At 48.2% G+C, this 21988-nt stretch overlaps 3 protein-coding genes across 4 annotated transcripts; all 3 read left to right on the top strand.

The window, feature by feature from the left end:
• The first annotated feature begins 16061 nt into the window (after positions 1-16061).
• Positions 16062-18014, top strand: LOC120906667. Its single transcript, XM_040318514.1, has 5 exons — positions 16062-16700; positions 16784-17221; positions 17409-17549; positions 17631-17815; positions 17900-18014. The coding sequence occupies exons 1-5, from the start codon at positions 16284-16286 to the stop codon at positions 17949-17951; spliced, it is 1233 nt and encodes a 410-aa protein (XP_040174448.1). The 5' UTR covers positions 16062-16283; the 3' UTR covers positions 17952-18014.
• A 414-nt stretch (positions 18015-18428) lies between these two features.
• LOC120906668 lies at positions 18429-20087 on the top strand. The gene is made up of 5 exons (XM_040318515.1): positions 18429-18605; positions 18694-18824; positions 18914-19271; positions 19349-19657; positions 19721-20087. Exons 1-5 carry the CDS (start codon positions 18450-18452, stop codon positions 19970-19972), a joined length of 1206 nt encoding a protein of 401 aa, XP_040174449.1. The 5' UTR covers positions 18429-18449; the 3' UTR covers positions 19973-20087.
• A 119-nt stretch (positions 20088-20206) lies between these two features.
• On the top strand, positions 20207-21963 carry LOC120905709. Of its 2 annotated transcripts, none has more exons than XM_040316725.1 (4): positions 20207-20358; positions 20456-20517; positions 20689-20812; positions 20904-21963. In XM_040316725.1, the coding sequence occupies exons 1-4, from the start codon at positions 20320-20322 to the stop codon at positions 21726-21728; spliced, it is 1050 nt and encodes a 349-aa protein (XP_040172659.1). In that variant the 5' UTR covers positions 20207-20319; the 3' UTR covers positions 21729-21963. The 2 variants fall into 2 exon arrangements, with proteins under 2 accessions (XP_040172659.1, XP_040172658.1); XM_040316724.1 differs by having other exon boundaries at positions 20456-20586.
• Positions 21964-21988: the final 25 nt, after the last annotated feature.

Here is a 21988-nt window from a genome sequence, read left to right as displayed (position 1 = left end):
TGTGGTACTTGCATCACAAACATTTTGCAGTTATTTCGCATGATTTTCAACACATCACAAGCTGGACTGAGTTTGACAGTTCGTTGTGATGCGTTGAAAATCATGTAGAAGAATTGAAATTTCATTATGCTGCAAATATAACGAGTGACTACTGTTGAAAAACATCTTGCTAGTGATGAATAACGCTGTGTACATTGTAGATTGGCTTGGAAAACCTTGCAATAATTTTTAATTTCTTCAGTATGATTTTCAACCCTCCAACGGTATATTGCCATAATTGTTTTCATTAGGGCTTTGAAGCCGCAATCAAGAATTGTACAACATTTAATTACCAATTTACAAAAATTAATATCACAATCATTTAACTGCGTTTTACATTATTACGGAATTTTCAAACCATGCGCATTTCATATGAAACATTCAATTTTCCACAGAAAATATCGCAATGTATAATCTGATTTTCGTTTTACACAGCACATTTAATTTGGATTAATTCTTTACCCTGTTCAAATTGTAACGACTTTGTGAAATAATTGCATCAAAATCATCCAATCTTCTCATAAAGCATTTATTTCTCATTTAAAGCAACTTATTTAGTTTCTATGTATGTGCACAAATCGTTTCAACTCCAAATCGTTTTAAGTATAGCCTTTTAAAGTTGAGAGGATTTTTTTAGAAAAAAATGACTAGACTTAAAAACTTGTTTCAGTACTTTACAACACTTTCACGTCAAAATGATACTTACAGTTATAAGAACTCCATTTCATTATTTTTATTTGAATAATAACCGTTACATTATAACCCGACATGATAGAAAGACACCAGCATCAAATAATATTCATAAAAAAAGTTTAAACTCAGACTCTTTTTAATGTTTGTTCAATAGACTTATAAACTTAAACTTAAACACAAATGATTCAGCAAGTTAAGTATTTGTTATAATCACGCATTTTATAACATTACGATGACAGGTGGGCTGTAACAGTTTTTACTCAAATTAAAACTCCTATATCTTTTTAGCTGCTCGTAGAAACATCTGAAAAACTTATAATAAGCTTAAAATATACAGTTGTTATAACTTTAAGAGCCATTTTGCAGTCTTTTTTTGTAAAGTGATGAAACAATACTGCTGGTTTTTACAAAAAAAAACTCTACCAACTTCAAAAGGTTTTAAATTAAATTCGATTAAGAATTGAAACGATGTATGCTCTATCTAGATACTAGATAATTTACTTTAATTTTAATCAAAAGTTTGCATCATAATTGGATTACGCCTTCAAAAGCTATAAGCCTCCAAAGTCGCTGGCTACTAAGGTAACCCGGTGGCTTGGAATAGAGGTATTGGAATAATTAGTTCTAAAACAAGTTTATTCAATTCAGTATATTCAAAGAAAATTTTCAAACAAACTTGGCTATGATTTACGCACATATTCCAAATTTCAAGTCAATCAGATTTTTAGAATTGGAGAAATAAGTAGCCTGGTTGCCGTTTGCCTGGAACAGGGTCAACTAAAACTCTAACTAACTAACTAGAAACTAACTAAACTTTCGATAATGAATTCATTTAGTTACAAAAGTAATTTACACGATATAAATGCACAAGTTTGGGTAGTTGGGGAATCTTCGTAAAAGAGTGGCTATCACTGATACCTTTTTTAAAATCAGTAAACAAAATCAAATTCGTAGTATCTGCGAATCGTCGTTACTCGAGTGGGTCGTGGCGAGGATCTCTCGTAATTGAATTTTGAAATATAAACGCTTATTATGTACCCATCGGAAAGCCTTCTACGATCGTAGAATCGTAAAAATGCTTGAAATTGTCATTAAAAAAAAAATGAAATCATGAAATTTTCAATCATTTTCCAATTAAATCATACCTCAACAACTATTAAATAAATATTGATAATTACGGAATCTTTTAGGAAGGAAAACGTATAAAAATGTTGTGCCATTATAAAGAAATGATAGAATAATACATTTTAAAAATCACACACCAAAACAATGTAATGTGTTAATGATGCATCACACAAACGTCATAGTGCGCAGAATTCATCGCAGCACAAGCCCATAAACTATTCAGCTTGCTAGAATAATCCCTTTTTTATTCCAAGTGTCAAAGATTAAACGTCAACGTGAAGCAGCCACTACCAATACCAACCTACCAGGATTGCCTGTACTGTTCCGCTAGAGGAGCGAGAGTCAGGCTGCCGGGGTCAGCTAATCTCCCAAAGCGGGGTATTTTTTTTCCTACTGCTCGCAACAAACTAACCCCTCGCAGCGAACAAAGAACGTGACGGGTTTCTTCCCGGGTGTTGCGATGCGGGCACACGTGTGTCCGTGGCGCATCTTACCAGGAAGAGTGTGCTGCACAATGCAATCGTAAAATTTGATTGTACTGCACATTAAAACTATTGCATCGCGTGTGACGGTAGCGGCGGTGACAGGTGACCCCACTCTCTCTCTCTCTCTCTCCGCCCCAGAAGGGATCCTCCGGTGATGATTCAACTCCTCCGATGATGACTCAACTCCTCCGTGGCGCAGTTGAGGAAGTTTATTTCGTTTATTAACCGGGAAAGTTTTACTGTCGCACATTTACCGGCAAGTCAAGGATTGCATCTCGAGCCACTTAGTGTTGGTGCTGCGCTGTACTGTGCGGCAGCTAGCCTGGACACTTTGTCCACGAGCCAGTGCCGCTTGAAGTGTCTGCAACAAAAGAAGGCCACCACTTCGGGCTGGTAGTGATTTATGATCGACTGTTTCATCAAAACGGAGCATCCAATCCCCGGGCAAATGCAAATCTCCCAGGCGTTTTGATGCTGCTACTGCCAGCAAACTGTTGCCCTGGGCCACTTGAACAGTTTCTTGACATCCACCACCACTGCTGCCAGCCCATCCAGCACGGCAGATTGACACTTAAAAGTTTGCGAACGACTTGAGGTGCAAGATTACACACTTTGGCATTCGTTGATGCTGGCTTATGGTTCGATTTCCTGGACGCTAGCGAGCGCTCCGGGAGCCGTTCTTTGTGCAACAATTTCTTTCCCTTGCAAGCAAGGAGCTGCTCCACATCATCATCACCATTTGAAGCCATAATAAGCGACTGGTGGACTGGTTGGGTACCAAAACGCAAAAAAACGTGCACGTCTGGACGTTCTCGCCTCGGATCCTGCAATGAGCCGTGTGCAGTGGCATCAATATAAATTATCGTAAAAATTTACTACCAAAAACTTATACCGTCGAGGGTGTCGCCTCGCTCCCGTGGGATCTCTGTATTCCTGGGATCCTGCAGTGGAGGTAAGTGTGGGAGTTGAAGCTGAGTTCATCGTTTCAAATTGGAACTTATGGAGCGTGGTGGCGCGTGCGTGAGGAGAGTTTTAAAACTTGGCTGCTGGAGCAGCAACACACAATATACCAAAGCTAAACATTGTAATCGCACTGCATTGGGTCGGAACACCGAAAACCAGCTTCTTTGTCACCTGCCACTCGTTCGTGCTCTCGAATAAGTTCTTATTTTCTGCATCACTAGACCTACAAAAGTGAAATCCTCTCCTAATTAGCGCTTAGCGGTTTGCCAAAGGACCGTCCAGCCCCTGCATTTAGCTCTGCGAGAGTGACGGCAAACAGGTTCGGTTTTGCAAAACCCATCGCGAAACCATCTGTTATGATTTCGGCGCGACCCGGCGCGTCCACACGAGTTTCAATTTTAAACCGGCGACCGCGGATTATCGTCGCGCCCGCCGTCAGCCCGAAGCATTTTTAATTAGTTTTTATCCACCACCGGTGCAACCGCGCGTGTGGGGTGAACGGTTCGCTCCGATCCAAGCCGTCCGTGAACAGCTTCATCCACCCCCATCGGGGCTCAGGGACCACCTGTATACCACCGCCAAAACAGGGGCGGCGGGAGACGTGGAGACGCCGTCATGGACGGCACGCACGAACATTGCTGCTGTCTTGCACTGCGGGTAATCCTTTGATAATTAATTTGAATATGAGAAGATTAGCCACCGCTGCCTCTGTCGGCGCAGGTCCCGATCGACATGTGTATGCGTTGTGCGAACACCTCTACCATTCATGATTTTTTTGTTTTTTTTTTGTTTTTTTTTTTTTTTGGTTTGTCTGGCCGTTCCTCTAGCTACCACTAATTGACAGCGAGGGTCGAGCGGGGGGAGATGCTGCGAGTTCTGCCTATGTGGTGGATGATCCTTGGTGTTAATTTCCAGGGCCAGGATTCACCACTCCCGTCGTCCTAACAGTCAGCCAGCCGTAATCTCGGCCCTGGTTGCTGACAACACGGCGGGTTGTCCTTTACGTTCGAAGCAAATCATACCATGTGCGCCCTAGCAGCCCGCGGAATCTACGGCTAAAGTGATGCTAAGGGAGAATTTTATTATTCAACACGTATTTACGGTTTATTGTTGGTTGCTTAAACTTCCGATTGTCGCGATATAAAAGTGTTTTGTTTCTTTTTTTTTTTCAAAAATATTATTGTACCGGTGCAATATCCTATTTTGATTGAAAGTGTCTTTAACAAAAAAGTGCTATTATTGTTCTTACATAACACCGAGCTTATGGATAAAGTTTCGCTGGAAAACCAATAACTCGAAAATCGAAGTGGCAATGCCATTGTAACAATGTTACGTTGACCATAGGCTGACCAGATGAAGTTGTTGAAAAACGAGACACATATTAAAAAAAACGGGACTTTGAATATTTTTAAGAATTCAGACAACACATTCCTTATGTTTTAAAATATTACTAGAAGCGACGTTACCCACAAATAACAATATCGGTACCTGCTAGATTTTTTTTTCCAAAACAAGCCAACTTAATCACAATTGAGAAATTAGTATAGTAAATATTCTTCAACAATACTAAAGTCATTAATGATTGCTAGAAATTTATTGGCAACAAATCTACACTTCACACCCCTTAAGAAGTCATATGAAATTCCTACAAGTGGCAGTAGTTCCAAGGGGAAACTATCGCCTTCACGAGCAAGTACATCCAGTGTTCCAGCAAGAAACTCGTCGATATACCACACACTTGTGAATACGACACTATTCCTCATGGCAATAGCTTTTTATTAAATGCTACTTCGAATCTCGAATCTCTCTTTTGCCTGAGCGAAAAGCAAAATTAAAATCTGCTCAATGCCAACCGATTGTGACCTTAATTTTACAACGGCACCAAACAATGTACCAGGAACACATGTTATGTGAAATTTTGCTCGTTAAGAGAGATATTTGTTGAGCATTTTGATTTGGTCGATATCCGAAAAACTCTTTATAAAGAGTACTCGTTATCAAAGATACCACTGTATAGGAAATTACGGCTCTTTGTGACTGAAAAACGCGCACTCAACGTTCTACAACTGAAATTAATTCCCGGTTCCAATTCTTAATACCCTTAACTCAACGTTCATTTGTAGGTAACTAATCGCTAATGTAGTTCTGTATCTCAAGCTACTCTGGTACGGATTTTACTAACGCCCATCAAAACCTCTGTGTTTCTTAAAACTTGATATCCAATTATCAGTGTACTCTAAAGTCGTTCCGTAGAAATGTCCAACGAATGCATGACATTATAATTTGGTTTCAACTAACCCAATACATCCAACATATCAGCTAAACTTTAATCTGCTTTCAGGACAAAATCAACCGAAGCATAACGTCATGTAACGTAACGCAGCGTGATGTAACGTATCGTAATAAACAATTTCTGCTGCTGTCCAAAACTGCCAAATTGTACTCTTCCACCCACCTTACTTATCCCCAATCATCCCCCCCCCCCCCATAGAAATTCCTGATACAACACCCACAGCGAATGTGATACGCATAAAAACAAAATCCTCTAATTAGTCAGAACACCCGCGCGTAAATCCCGTCGAAACGACGGCGACTACTGAGGCATGAGCAGTCCCGCGCTATCAGATCGACAGCTCGACTCGTCTGGGTTATCCGTGAAGGCTTTTGGTCCTTTTTTCTTGCCTTCCTTGCGCTCTCTCTCTCTCTCTCTCTCTCGCTTCCCGTTCAAACCAGTCATCAACATCACATTTAGCGCGACACAGATAGCGGGATCAAAGCTGTTGATAGTCACTTTGCATCGCGTGTGGTTGGAACATCGAAGCTTGCAATAAGCGTTAACTTTGATGGGCATTTCCGCCGGGACAGTGCGAATTAATCTCTCGGCTTATCACGTCGGAGCGGTGGAAAACGATTTGCAGTACGGCGTTTTATTTTTTCGTCGCCCTGCTTAAACGTACCCGGGGCAAAACCGTTAACCATTAAGCTTCCCTATTAAAGGATCTCATTGGGTGGGGATACCACTACTCTGCTGCTGAACGATTTAGAAACGACCGTAAATTGGTGACGGACGCCTATGCCGCCTAGCTCCCATCAGCAGCGTTCCACCTTTTTTTGACAGCGACACTTTATTTATTGTCCGTCAGTGACAGTGCGATGCGATGCGTTTGCCGCGTGGACGGCGCTGCCAAATTCGCTCTGCCTGCGCGCGTGTGACCCGGTGATGATGATTTGTTGTCTAAATCCATTAGGCCAGCGGTTCGATTAGCCGCGACAAAATTGGCACTCTACAGCGCAAAAGTACTGCAAACCCCTATTTCTTTTCTTTCCCGTTTTTTTAGCGGCATTGACACAGAGTCCAGCACAAATGTTTTCAAAATTGCACAACACTGTAACATAAATCCTCCCCGGAGAAAAAAATAACAACACTAAATCGTGTAACAATTCCATCCGCGCTCCGGCGAAAGGGGTAACGCCGGACGACGCGCGTGGTAATAAAAATACCAACCAAGCAAAGAGCACCAAGTGCGAATTGAGGGATCATCGGCATAGATGTACATGCCAATAAAAAAAAAACAGGGCCAAAAGAAAGTCCCCTCCCCGCGAAAGGGTGCACTGAACGAAAATAAAATTGTCTAATTCGATTGATTTAGAAAGCGCAACGAGCGCGCTCGCGTGCAGAAAAACAATCACGAAAAACTTGACAGCTTAACCTATTTTCCGGAGGGTCCAGAAGGGTTGGTTTCGCGTTGTGTTTTTCTATTGTGTATTTCGCCCTTTTTTGCTGCTTAACAGCCCGTCCATTATGGGTTTCGATTGCGCGAATTGTGAGTGTTTGTGTGAGGCAAAAATGGCACTTTAAACTGTTTAAATTGTTGTCACTTTTTTTCTCTTTTTTTTTTTCTTGCTCGGTTGTTTGGTTCTTTACCTTTTTTCCCCTGTGCCTTGTTGTTGTTAGGTTGTAGTTTTGTTAAGTCTGTTTTTTATCCTCTTATTTTCTTTTCTTTTTTTGTCATACAATTTATCCACACCCCGCGCCAAATTTTATTGGTTATGTTATGTGTGTGTGTGAACATCTTTTTGTGCTCTTTTAACTCCCCTTATCGGTTTTACATCGCAGGTCTGATAAAAACCCTTTTTTACCGATGAAGCGTTTTAAACATTCTTTCACCCCACTTCCCGAAATGGCTTTTAATAGCTACGGGAGGAAGAGAGGGGGAGGGGATCGAGAAAAAAAACACCTAAAAGGCCAACTGACACTTGTGTTTTTTTCACCACTCGCCCAACCACCCAGCGCTGTTTTTCGCGGGACCCCTAACATTTCCCGGGGAGTTACGCATGAACTGTGTATGTGTGTGTATGTGTGTGTGTGTGTACGTGTGCAACCCATTTGGATGAATGGCGAAGCGCAACACACACAACAACATAAATTCTATTCGACAACTGTCCTGACAACTATCGGGGCTGCAGTTAACGTAGCGCAGCATTAGCATTTTCGGGACAAGGACCTCGAGGAGATGAGGTAGAATGGGAACCATCCGGCAGGAAAGGGGTTTTAAAGCATCGTTTTTGTGTTTCCTTTTTTTCTTTATTGGTAGATGCGAACCCTTCGCCCTAAGATGGTCCGAACACACACCTCACCGATTGGAAGAGCAGAGAGCGATAGAAAGAGATATATATATATATATATATATATATATATATATATATATATATAAAGAGAGAGAGAGAGAGAGAGAAATAGAGATAAATCAAATAAGAGAGGGAGAGAAAGGAATCAATAAAACGTTAAGCTAAGGCAACGATACGAAAAAGATCTCAAACGCGATTCTGGTTTATTGGTGTTTTATTGAACTTTAGTCTCGGTTGCATATGCCACACCGTTGGTTTGCTGCCGTAGGGGCAGAGTGACAGGAGCTTGACAGTAATTTCCCTGCATCTGTAGTGGTTGGTTTGCTTCAACGGTTGCCTGCCAATCCTTAAAACTGAAAACATCGCCAATTTGTCATACAAACTGCATAAGTTAAAGCATCATAAGAAGCTCAGATTGCATACTGCCGGGCGCTCTCGCTAGTGCTCTTAAGTTAAGTTGAATGGTTCAGCTTTCTATAATGTGATTTAGTGATGTGCTCACTAGAGCGCACCCACGACTACGATCCGACTAAAACTATTGTTAGTCCGATTCTGACTCCAGGAAAATGGGAACCACTAGTTCCGCCCGAGTCATCCAGAGTCGTCCAGAATCGTTGAGAGTTGTCCAGAGTCGTCCGTAGTCGTCCGGAGTCATCCGAAGTCGTCCGGAGTTGCCTGGAATCGTCTGGAGTCGGAGTCCGGAGTTGGCCGGAGTCGTCTTGAGTCATCCAGGGTCGTCCAGAGTCGTCCGGATTTGGCCGTAGTGGACCGGAGTCGGAGTCATTCGTAGTCGTAGTCGTCAGGTTTGGTGTCGTTCGGAGTCAACAGCAATCATCCGGAGTCATCCGGAGCTGTCCGGAGTCGTCTGGAGTAACCCAGAGTCGTCCAGAGTCGTCCGGATTTTGCCGGAGTGGACCGGAGTCGGTGTCATTCGTAGTCGTAGTCGTCCAGATTCGTAGTTATCCGGAGTCGTAAGGTTTGGTGTCGTTCGGAGTCAACAGGAGTCATCCGGACGATAATGATTATCTGGGGTCGCCCGGAGTCACCCAGACTCGTCCGGGGTCGTCTGGAGCCGTTTGAAATAATTCAAAGTCGTCTGGAGACGACTTGCCCGGAGTTTGCCGGAGTCGACCGGAGTTGGAGTCATTCGGAGTCGTTCAGAGTTTATCGGAGTCGACCGAAATCATTTCAAATTTCCAAGAATTTCGAAGGCCGATCCCGGACGATTCCGGACAACTCCGACTCCGGACTCCGAGCGACTTAGGACGGCTTCAGACTGGGCGGACTTACGTTCCGGAGTCGGTTCCGAAATTATTGGAGTCGGATCGGAGTTGACTCCAGATTTCTGTCAACTCTACCCATCACTAATGTAATTGTTTGGAAAAAGAAAGGTCATCCTAACGACCACTTACACACAAAGCAGAAGGACTGTCCGTTGCTCAATTGTTTTAACGTCTAATAACCCATAACAATAAACATAAGGGCAAGGTACCGAGTCCAAAAGTGCCATTGTGCCCCGGAGCACAATTCCAGACGGCTTGCCATAGCTTGCCTTATTCAGCAATCCATCCGGTTAAAGAACATTGTTACATTTACTAAAAATGGTCGAGCAGCGCCAACAAAGCGCCAATTAAAGCGGGTGGAGCAGGGAGAGGAGTGCACGCAAAAGGTCAGCAGCCAGCATAATTAGCCCTGCTCGTGGAGATGAGAGATCCTTTGTCCCGGTCGTGGTAGAAAGGCCAATGGAGAAATTAAACATCCGAACGCACCCACTAAGCAAGAGTGAGCTGCTTCGTTCTGAAGTTTTTTTGCAAACCATCAAACTTCGTTTCATACTGTCAACAACGAAAAAAAACACACTCTCACACACACACAGACATAATTTCTTCCCTAGCGATCCCCGTTTATTTTCCCATTTGACTTCTGTGGCACGGCAATCCTGGTTGCTGTGGCATTTGAAAGGATTTCTTTTTTGTTCCTGTTTTGTTTTACGATGGACCCGTGAGACAGTAACAAGGATGGTCGTAAAAACAAAAAATCCCCACCGGAAAAGCAAAAGTTAATATTATCATCGATAATTGTTATAGCTTCTGACATTATTATCGGTTTCTCCAGAACTTGCCACACGGTTCCGGTGGGCGCTATGGAACGCTCCGTTGCCACTGCCTCTCGGCACAAGATTCGCTTCGATCGAATCGCAATCGATTGCCACTGGTTGAAGCGCCCCAAGATTGTCACTCTGCCTGGCGATCTGTACGGTTTTATCTGGGTTTCAAGATTTTTATCGATTACAGTTCTGCAGCCGAATGTGAAGGTGGTGGGACTGGGTGCAGCATTAAACCGCCACATCAGGTCTCACCTGATATGGTATGATGACATACCTGGCGTTGGCAGTTGAGACATTTCAGCGGGTGCTTAGAAACAGTGCAATTGCTGCGCCGATAAGGTGCACTGAAGCGAGCATGCATTTTACGACGACTCTACAGCCGCACTACGCAAAGGAAGCTTGGCCCGTCTCCGGCCGTAAAGAGTAGTTTGCAAACTTCCAATTTCAGCGTTTTACGAGCTTCACCTACATGTCGCTAGGGCCATCCTAATCCGGTTTAGTGCGTTTTAGTGCTTTTCAGACACAAACGATGCAGCTAAGGAAGGCAGCTGTATGGGAAATTGACTAGCATGACACACGCGTGATCCTGCTCGGATCACGACCGCCATAGATCGATAGTTCCGGCGACGTTCGAAGCGTCCAGTAGCGCGTTTGTGGTAAGCGCAATGGGGTTTTACAGCATTTTATGGCGCCTCCAATCCGAGCTACTCGGGCGTACAAATCGGCAATCAGCGCACAGCGGTCAATAAAACATACTTTACCGTGGTCGGATGCACCATGCACGATGGTCCCGCGATGGATGTGTAGCGGACGACACACTCAACTGTCAATCGTTTGGTGGTTTTGCATCAAAACTCCTGCCCTTTCCTGCTCCCGTCTGCCTCCACGGACACTCGTGGTCGATGCAGTTTTATGGTTCACAGCATCCGAAATCGAGTTAGTACGGGAGTTTGTCCTAGATCACAGGACGTTGCATGTGTGTGTGCGCCACTACAAGGCGCGTCGTCAAAAATAAAAACCACTAGGCGGCCATAAAACCCGATACGGGGCGCTTGTAAAATCAAACGCCAGCGCGATTTCTGGACAAGATTTATAATCCTTTTGCCTTGTCAGACGGGTGATGCTGGTTGATCAAAACGTGCACATACACACACACACACACACATACACACACGCGGGCGCCGTTTCCCAGGGAGAAGCATTTTCCGTTGTGTGTCATTCTTATTTTGACACTTTCGGGAGGAACACGATTTTGGTTCTGTTTTTTTTTTCTGTTCTCTTTCTCTTTATCCCTTCTTCTGTTCATTCGTCTGCTTGTTGAATTTTCGAGTGAAATACAATCGATAGTAAAACATAAAACAAGCACAACCACACACACATACAAACGGCGGGGTGCCCAAGGACTTGCAGCGGAAAGAAGCGTTGCCTATTAGCAGGCGGAAATTTGTAATTCATAAACCTAACATTAAGATCTTGCCCGGGCGCGGTTGTTTGGGCATGGGGTGAATGAATGGGCCCGCATCGCACGCACCGGCTAGGGCGACAAACACAAATCCACAACAAAAGGGAGGGGGAAAAGCTAATGGAGAAGGAAAAACTACAGCAGCGAAAAAAAACACGACCCCACTTCTCACTCTCCTTACAACGATTCTTGAAGACACAATGGCCCAGGCAACGCTTGCCCGTCGGCGGGCTAAACTGCGCCGAGTGTGTTGGCATTTGGCTAAGGCAGTGTCACAACTGCGATTTGATCCTTCCGGCCGGGGATCGGGGTTCAGTGACTTGGATGGATTTTACGCACGTCTGTGTGCGTCCCTTTGGGATATGAAGGATTTCGCACCACCGTCGTTAGGAGAAACCAAACAGTGGAAATGCCATCGTCATGGTAGCGAAGATGCGCATCTCTCTCGGGGCATTACATTCGACGATCTGCAAACCGGATGATGATGCATCCGTGCGAGCTTGCGTGTCTACGCGGCGGGACACGAGGTGACATTAATTGCTGCCCCCGGTTAGCTTTTTTGTTTTGTTTTGTTTCCTTTGCTCATTCATTCACACATGCTGGAAACCGTTGCTAGTGTGCCCAAACGCAGCAAGCAATTTTGATGGTTTTTCGCCCTTTTACGACTCGTTTAGCGCAATCGTTTGTGTGGCATTTGTTGACGGTTTGTTTTGATGTGCCCTGGTTAAGCTTCGGGCTTCCCGCTCAACAACGCTAGGGCGTTTAGGAGGCCATTTAACGCGGGACGGGCAATTTGGTGCCGGGTTGGGACCGGCTGGGACAAGGACAAATTGATAAATCGATGGACGCCCGAAGGAAAATCAATGCAGGCGCCCGATTCCGAGGAACTCCCGTCCACCCGTGTGACCCATCTCGCCCCTTCCCCATCGGAAGCCCAATCTCCGGCGTTGACCGGTAATGATTATTCAAAACAGTCGCCGGAAACCTAGCACGGGTTCCGGTAATCAACCGTTCGGTAGCTCTCGGCTTGTGTGTATGTGTGTGTATGTGCGCGAGATTGCGGCCAAATGCCTGGAAGCGCCTAGCGCTCCCCCCATCACCCCAGAAAGGCACTTAACGATAATGGTAATCGAATTAGTTTGGGGCTTTTCCTTCGACCGGGCGCGTCATCCGGTTCGGGCGCCTGAAAGCATGCAACGCGCCCGGCACACGGACCGTCCTCAAACGCAGCAGGCCCACGGACGGTGCGTTTGCACGGGCCGCAAACCTAATGTCTTAAAATATAGCCATAATTTGTCAAGTGCAAATTACTCTTATCATCAAATTAATGTTTACATAATGAATAATATTCTCCACATATATCAGGATCTTCTTCGACTGCTCGCCGTCGTTCGCCACCACGACCGCCTGGAAGATGCTTTAGCACACATACACACACTCACACACACACATACTCAGACTGTAGCTTCTGCTGCAAAGTAATTAACTGCTCCGGTGCCAGGCAGCCGGATGCATCCAGCCGGTTCCAGGGAGGTGTTCGTGTTTAGCTTCCACTTGATTCCGCTACATTTCGCTCCCCACATACACACAAACACACACACATACAAGCAGACAACAATTCTCGGCGTTTGGCCGGATGTTTATTGAGCACATTATCGGTGAGTTTATCGCCAATGCCGAAAACCGGAATGATGATGATGATCCGGGAGCAGCGCGCATCATTATCGTTCCGCGGCCATGACATACAGGCCCCCGCCACACGGACCAAGCGATGAAGCAGGAAGTAGCAGCAGCAGATGCAATGAAGACAAATGTGCCCGGGACAAGACGGGCTCAAATTCGATTGACGATTTCGATTAATAGTCCCTCGCCCCCTCCCCCTTCACCACGGTGTACTTCGTTTCTTGCCAAGTAGGTTTTCTAAGGTTGTGAATATCATGCAATTAGGGGGTTTTAGAGAGCCAGAGAGGGAGGGAAAGGAAGGGAGATGGAAGCCAGTTGTTGAACTAATTGAACCAAGGATTTGAAGATGACGATTGGGAGTGGTGAGGAGGGGGAAGGTTTGGGGGCAAAGTAGCCATTTGAAATGAATACACAGAGTCACCGGGCGGGACCCTGGCGAAGGTTCCGCACTTCTGGAGCGTTTGAAGGCGGACCAGAAGCTTGGCTGGGGCTAGACACAAACTCATTAGAAGCCGTTTGTTTGCATGCAAGTGAGATTTGTTTGTAACATGATTACATCCCCGTAACCGATGCAAGCACACCAACACTGTACTGAGAAGGGCTGAGGTTGGATCGCATCCGTACCTATCGGTGTGGTTGTCGAAATCACAAAAGAGGCTTCGTTCTTTGCACCACTCCGATGCTACCAGGTTTGTCTTTGATTAGCATGGCATCAATTTTTGAAATCTCATCCCTCATGCGCCCGGCAAAGAAGAGCTGTACGACTTTGGTGTACCTTTTCGGCAGAGCCTAATGCACTGCCACTAGCAAAGGGGGAGATGGGTCTACGTACTGACTTTAAATTGCCAACGATAATTGGATATGGCGTTCGGTAACGGCCTTTCACCAGAAATCCTGGATCGCGCCCGGAAGGCTTCTTGCCATTTATCTCTTTCGCTCTACCCTCCAGGCACTGTGGCATTGGTGGCTATTGAGAGATCTGGTCCGTGGCCGATAGACTACTTGCTCCGCAGGCACAGGCAGCATCAGCAGCAACCCGAATGTTTGTCAGGCACCGGGGCATCCATTTAGCCGATATGAATCATAAATCAAAAAGCCACGTTTGCCGCCGCCATGACACGGGGTGGGGCAGAAAGCCCGACGACAGCTAATTTAAATTAGTGCCCGGCAACGGCAACTGTGTTCGATTTCAAACGGCTTAATTTGAACGGCTTCTCGTTTCTCCCTGCAGGTACACATCTGCATGCCTCCAGATCGAAGATGGTTAGTACGGGGCGCCACCCCGGTTTTGCCCAAAATTCGCCACAAATCTATATCGATTACTTCCCGGGGATGTCTGCGCTGCTTGGAACTCTAAGGAGATGCGGGGCGGCGGTTGCGCTGGGTTTACATTTATCATCCCAAGCCAGGCGTTGAGTTACCGTAGCTTAGAAGATGGAAGATTTACACCCATGTGTGTGTGTGTGCATTTGTGCAACCCGTAATCCAGCAATCGGCTGCCGACATGATTGAGTGTTCATTACATATTGTACGTTTCAACCAAAACGGGGGACACACTTTTCCAGGCTCCGATTTGTGTACGCTAAGAGACTCAAAAAAGTATCTCCAAAGCATACGAAACAGTGATGTATACACACCTGTCTGTACGCACAAAAAAGAATATAAAATCGTGCGCCCGCCACGAACCGTGTGTGTTATTTGCAGGAGCGTCCAGTTTATGACGCTGCTGTCCCAAGCGGCCGTTTGCAATGGTAAATATTCTCTGCATCGCACGGTGTGAAGCACAAAGATGACCACTCTCGGCTGACAACGTCAGCAGTTACACTGGTGGATATAAAAAAAACACACTCAATAGCACTACGTTCACCTTTGCAGACGCGGGCAAAACTAACCGCTCGCTCAAGGGCACGAGGTTATTTGGAAGGCTGTTGTTGTTTTTTGTTTGCGTGTGGGTCTATGACACACAAGTACTCATTTTTTCCTTGTTTAATGCATGTTTCTGGACGTGGTTGTACTACCTTTCCACAGGCATCTCACAACGATAGAAGGGTCTGCTAGTGTGTGTAATCGAAATCGTCACTGGTACGGTTCACAGGTGTGATGGAGATTTAAAGAGATTGCTAGCGCTCTTTTACAAGGCCAGAAAAATCGTTAAAGCGCCCTCTATAAAAAAGTAATTCTTGGGCGCCAAAAAAAAGCCCGCGCGCTGTCTGAGTTTGTGTTTTATTCAGGGAGGTTGGGGGTGTGGTACAACTACACGTTTGTAACCGACGGCTTTAATGGACAAATTAAACGTTTCTCTCCACACGACTGGAGCCCCATAAAGCAAAGGCAAATTGATTTCGTCATGCGAATGTGTTTTGTCTTATCAAACTGCGACTGACGTTACCGTACACGCCATCCCAACGGAGATCGTAACAAATCGCTAAATTTGAGAGAATTTGAAATTGCTTACCGGTTTGTGTGAATCGTCTGTGTCTGTTGTTGTTACGACCTCGCCCGGACAACCCCTAACTTAACAGCAGCTGGGGTGAGAGGGACGGTGGCAGGGAGAGAATTTGTACTTGCCGTGCGCATAGAAGCGCTGCCGGACGGTTGTTGTCGATTGTCGATGTACCGATTTTCTACCATTACCATGCATTTATACTTCCAAGTGTTTAGCTGACCGAGAGAGGTTTCAGTTTACTTTTTTTTGTACCGCTTCCGTTACACCCTTGCGATTTGTAGAAGGAGAAACAGAGAGAGAAAGAGAAGGAAAGAGAGAAAGAGGAAGAGAGAGAGATAGAGAGACAACGATACGCGCTAATCCAACTGCTCGTAGTAACTCCACGCGCACACGCGATAGGTTTGACGGGTAATTAATGCTAAGGTGTAGTTGAGTTCAGGCCGAATTTGCTTCGCGACATTGCTCCACTCTGCGACTGTACGGCCATCGTCAGACTCGTCCCCCACCCCTCCAGCCAGGGTCACACAGAAGACGGGGGCCGTCAAACGTTAGCTTCCAGGGTACGGTGCGACACCGCACCATCCCATTAGTGTAGTGAGCGAGCAGGCCTACGGCAGCAGCAGCAACACCGTTCAAGTCGATGTCGGGAAGATGTCGGCGCTAAGCAAGTACTTCGATCAGGCGCTCGCGGGTGCTACCTGCCGGGAGATACTGCATCCAGGCGTCGACTGTGGCCAGTTCGCGTGGCGTAACCTACTCGGTACGGTCCGGTCGAACGTGCACTTCTTCCTGCCGATCTCGGTGCTCCGGCTGCTGTTGCTCATCTACCATCGACGGGCCGCTTCGCTAGCGAGCGTCGAGCAGACGACGCGTGAGTTCGCCGCCATGATGCTGAACGCGCTGTGCGTCGCCAACTGCTGGACCGGTGCGTTCTGTCTGATGATGCGCATGACGGGCCGGATCCATGATAACTTCTCCGTCTCGCTGGCACCGCTGCTCGGGTCCTGTGCCATGTTTCTGATGCCCGCGTACGTGCAGACGACCCACGCGAAGGCCATCTTCGTGGCGGTAAGTGGGTAGGCTGTTTAGGGCTTTCGCGCGAGCCTGCTGTGTCATTCCGCTATAAATTTGTCCCACCTCACAACGCACAGAATCTCGAGTGCTGGATCAAGTCGCGCGAAAGCAAAGTGATCGAGTGGATGCGCGAGTCTCGGGTCGTGGGGACGGTCTGCTTTATGCTGCTCAGTGCTGGCATCGCACGGTACGCACGCAAAACGCGCCACCGGACGGAGTTTTGGTTCATCCAGCCAATTAGGCGAAACCGCAGCGACACGACGGCCGAGCAGAAGCTTAACGGGGACGAACATCCGTGCCGACGGGTTTGCTTCCATCAGGAGCCTATCTGCGCACGTTACGTACTGAGCGGCATGCGCACGTACTTTACCTTTGGCGCGATTCTAGAGCTGGCAAGACGGCTGATAGTGACGGTAGGCCAGTGGCAGCAGACTCCAGCGGAAAGGATGCGCTCGCTACTTCGTCTGCGCTACCGGTTGATACTGTTCTTGACGCTGTACAACGGAACTTTTCGGGTAAGTGTTGATCAAGGAGAGGCTCTCGCGGAAGTTCTCGCTCATAGTAAACCGCCAAAACGGTTCAAGGCCAACTAATAGATGACCCACTCACGTATAGTGAGTTGCGCACTGCTCCTTTGTGCAAGTCCTCCTTGACGGCAGCTAAGTTTATTGCATTTTGATTTGCTTTTTTGTTTTTGCACAGCTGGTATCGTGTCTGCTGGCAAGGCACCGACAGCAGGTGAAGGAGTATGATAGCACCGTGGCCGGTTTCGCCAGTGGCTGCTGGTACGGCGTGTATCCGAGCTACAACATATTCAACCTAGCTGTCTGTGCACTGACACAGGTAAGCATTGCCTGAAGTCCACAGAGCCTATGCTCTCTCTGGAAATCGTTCTAAGAAACGGTCTGGTTTTCTTCCTCTCAGACACACTGGAACTTTTTGGCGGAGAAGTACGCCAAGGTTGCGCTAGTACAACGACTCGATCGTGTTTCCTTTTCCTCGCTCGTGTGGATCGCCTCCATGTGCTACGTTACGTACTCCCGTGCCTATTACCCATGGGCCATGTCCAAATTCGCCCACAAGTTTATCGACATCTGCTCGAATTATGCGTGAGTGTGCCGGCTTAGAATCTTTGAAGTCTGCTTCATGGACTATTGTTGATCATTCAATTTGCTTGCTCTCGACTGTTCCAGCTCTCGAACTGCATCAGAAAACTTTGCTGCCCGATATCTTGCCCCACATTGAGTCGCCGACGACGCATTGGTTCCTACCATGTTCTTATCCCCATCTCCCTATTCTCAACTGTTCTACGTAGTTTTCTATATAAGTGTTAATATTACATCAATGGTTTAAAGCTAGCTGTGTTAAGGAAGGGAAGATTTTACTATTCGTTGTTATGAAGCCTCCGTAATGCGAGTGATATTGTTTGCTAAGGTGTTGTACAGCTAATTACCTGATTTCAACCAAAGAAACGATAGAACCGTGCTGAGTTCGAGCATACTAGTGTCATCTGTGTGTCGAGTTCGGTACCAATGCGCCAACAGAGGGCCACTGTTGCTGCCACCGCTACGATCGCGTGACGGAAACCGGCCTGTCCCAAGCATTGCGCGGCTCCATGTCAATGACCTTTCGTTCGACGGTGTGCATAATTTGCAAGCACCATCGCCCGGCAGAACGAAGCAAACAAACGCCACATTTAGACGTACCAAGTCGATGGTGTAGGACGTGGCGTAGTGCAGAACAATGTCCGAGCTGAGCAAGTGCTTCTACCGAGTGACGGCGGGCCGCTCCTGTCGCGATCTGTGCCATCCCGAGTACGCGACCTGTTGGCAGTCGTTCGTCGGCATCACGAAAACGCTCCTGCCCGGTAGCTACAAGCTGTACCTCACGCTGCTGGTGGTAAGTGGAGCCGTGAAGGCAGCACCACCACCAATCAAAACAGTACACACACTTCAATCAAAGCATCCTTTCACACTCAAACACGCAGATACCGCCGCTGGTTAAGGGAGGCGGCTACACGGCAGAGTATTGGTTCAATCATATCCTGGCCTACGCGTCAATTTCGTTCAAAACGTACATCCAGGCCATCAGTGGGCTGACGCTGCAGTGCTTACTCTAGTAGGATCGCTTCCTTTTTTTCGCCCCCGTGTCTATATGCCACGCTTTATTCATTCCCACTGACGATCACCTCCTGCTCTTCCAAACAGTAAACTTTTCGGCAGGCTGCACTACTACTGTCTGATGGGCGTACCGGGTCTGGTAAGTGCCGCCCTCGTGCCCAAGCTGCCGCACGTCCATCTGCGCCTGCAGGGCATCACCTACTTCAACATGATGCTGGAGGTGATGATCAAGAAGAGCAAACTCCGGTGCCTGCAGCTACTTCGCCAGTCGAAACTTTGGGCGACGGTTTGCTTCATGTTGTTCAGTGCCAAGATTATGGACGTGCTGCGGGCGAAAACCGTCAACCAGTTCTGGATCATGTACCCGGCAACGGCTCCGGAAGATGGCAAACCGACTCCCGCACCCTGTCTGCACGAGGCATCGTGCCAGGCATACGTTCTGGATGTGAGTGTGGTGCCTCCATAAACACGTTTGATGTGTCTACGGCTAATGGCTTCCTCTATCTCTCTCTCTCTCTACAGGGCGTCTGGAAGTACGCACTCGTAGGCTTTACCATCGAAGCTGCCCGTGCGTTCGTCTCGAAAGCCTCCCTGATTTACGGAGAGCCTGCCCGATTTGCCCGCGAGCTCCGGCAAGCCATCGGCCCAGCGCTGCCCCTCTTTCTGGCAGCCTACGTCGGAAGCTTCCGCAGCATCAGCTGCTGGTTGGCCCATTCCACCGGCCGGGAGCGTCCCGGGCATGCTTGGCTCGCCGGCCTGCTCAGCGGCGCCGCCTACCTGCTCTACCCAAAGTATCAGATCTTTACGCTTGGATTTACCAAATTTCTTGAGGTCAGCTCGCGCCTGCCATCTCCGCCTACATCCACACTTACCGTCGCCTCTTGCCTCTTGCAGATGTCCTGGGAGCATCACCTCAATACGGTCGCGGTGAGGCCGCGCTGGATGGAGCTGCTCCAGCGCCTCCCCGTCCTCCGGCTGGTGCACATGTGCTCGATCGGCTACATGTACCACGCCCTGGTCTTCCACTCCCATCTGTCGCCACCGTTCAACTCGAAGTGCGTCAACTACTGCTCCGACTTCCGGGTCGAGCGGATCAAGCGCCGGCTCGTCTCCTGGATGCTCGAACATTCGTGGAGCGCCTGCTGATGTTCTGGGGCCGCTGGGGCCCGAATTTTCACACACACACACACTCACATACACAAACACACCTGGTGCCAATAAACCCGCGCTATCGCACCTTAGTGTTGGTGTCGCTCTCTTTTTTGATTCTGTTGTTCTTCGGACCTGTGTGTGAGTGTATGTGTGTTATGCGCACGGTTCTAAGCTGTCCCAAAAGGCACCCGAAACGCATAGTCGGTCGTTCAGTGAACGGTATGGTGTCGTCTAGTAAGCTGGTGTTCGATCGTGTTGCGGCCGGCCGGACCTGCCGCGACCTTTGGCATCCACAGTTCGCCAGCTGCCGCCGGTACAATGTGCACTTCTGGCGGACGATAATGCCGGGCAGCTTCAAGCTGTACGTGCCGCTGCTGGTGGTACGCTCTGCTTCTAGTTGTTCTCGCTGTTGGTAGTCGTCGCTGTCCGTGCTGTTCTGATCCGTTTGTTTCTTTCGCATCCCAACCGTGCCTCAAGCTACCGCCGCTAGTGAAGCTGAACGACGTTACCGCCCGGTATCTGCTCGAGCACACGCTCCAGTATGTGTACATTTCGCTCTGCACCTACGTACAGGCCGCCCTGTCCCTTTCCGCCCAATGTGCGCTACAGTGAGTGTGGTTAGACTTGCGCGACTGGCTAGGAAGGGAAAGCGTTTACTCACTGTGAGTCACTCCACTTCTCTCTCTTTCTCGCCTTTCTACCCAATGCAGCAATCTGCTCGGCAGGCTCAACTACTGGTGCGTCATGTTCTGGCCCTGTCTGCTGGGCGTCGCGATCGGTCCACCCCTGCCCAAGCCGCTGCTCCGCCTGCAAGCGATCACCTTCTTTAACATGGTAAAGCCCGTTTGGTCTTTGGGTTTGCCGCTGCCACCGCTCTTCATGGTTTTCCCTCCGTCTCCCACCTCCCTTCCGCCCTTTCTTGCAGAGTTTGGAAGCTGCGGTGCGGAAGAGTACCGCCCCCGCCATCCAGTACGCGCGCCGCTCGAAGCCGCTCGGCACGCTTACCTTCATGGCGTTCAGTGCGCTCATACTGGCCTGCCTGCGCAGCGGGCGCGTGAAGCAGTTCTGGCTCGTCAACCCCAACCCGGAGGCGCCCCCAAATTCCACCCAAGCGGGATCGGCCGCCTGCAGCCATGCGGGCCGCTGCGGCCAGCACCTTGTCGACGGCGTGCTAAAGTACGGCATGGTGGGCCTCACCCTGGAGGCGGGCCGTGCCGTACTGCGCAAGTGGAGCCTGCTCGCGACCCGCCCGACGGCCCTGTTCGGGGCCGAATTCCGTGCCGCCTGCAACCTGAAACTAGGACTGTTTCTGGCCTGCTACGTCGGCATCTTCCGGTCGGTTTGCTGTCTGTGCGCGCGCCGGTACGGCCGGGAGCGGGTGGCGCATGCGGCGATGGCCGGATTTCTGGCCGGCATTCCCTACTGGCTCTATCCCACCTACCAGATCTACACGCTCGGGCTGACGAAAGCGATCGAGATGGGGTGGGAGTACTGCGGAACAAAGGCAGCGGATGGGGACGACAACGACGACGACGACGGATGCTTCACGGCTCGGCTGCTCCGACGGGCGCACCGGCTGCCCATGCTGCGGCTGGTGCAGATGTTTTCGTTCGGCTATTTGGGGCACGTGTACGCCTTCTATCCGCGCGTATCGCCCGTCTTCCACCAGAAAGCGATGGACGTATGCTCCACCGACCTCACGCTCAACATGAAACGGCGCATTGCCGCGTGGTTTGCCGAGGTGTTGTAACAACTGCTTTTTCTTTCGTGTAATGCTATGTATCAAATGCTCTTTGTGCCTTTGTTAGGAAGTGCGGTGAAGGAAATATTTAACACTTTTTCTATCTAATATTCGCATCCAACGTAAATTTGAATTTCAATCTCGATAAAGTAACGCTAACGCATAACGCTGCGTAACGCTATCCGCTCACGAAAGCTCTGAAACGGGGAAGCTCGCGGAAAAAGGAAGCTTTGGTCCACGCGGGCTTTCGCAGTCGACAGCGCCATCTG

Source organism: Anopheles arabiensis, chromosome X (genome assembly GCF_016920715.1).
Source record: "Anopheles arabiensis isolate DONGOLA chromosome X, AaraD3, whole genome shotgun sequence".
NCBI classification, from domain to species: domain Eukaryota; kingdom Metazoa; phylum Arthropoda; class Insecta; order Diptera; family Culicidae; genus Anopheles; species Anopheles arabiensis.
This window is presented reverse-complemented; position numbering and strand designations above follow the sequence as displayed.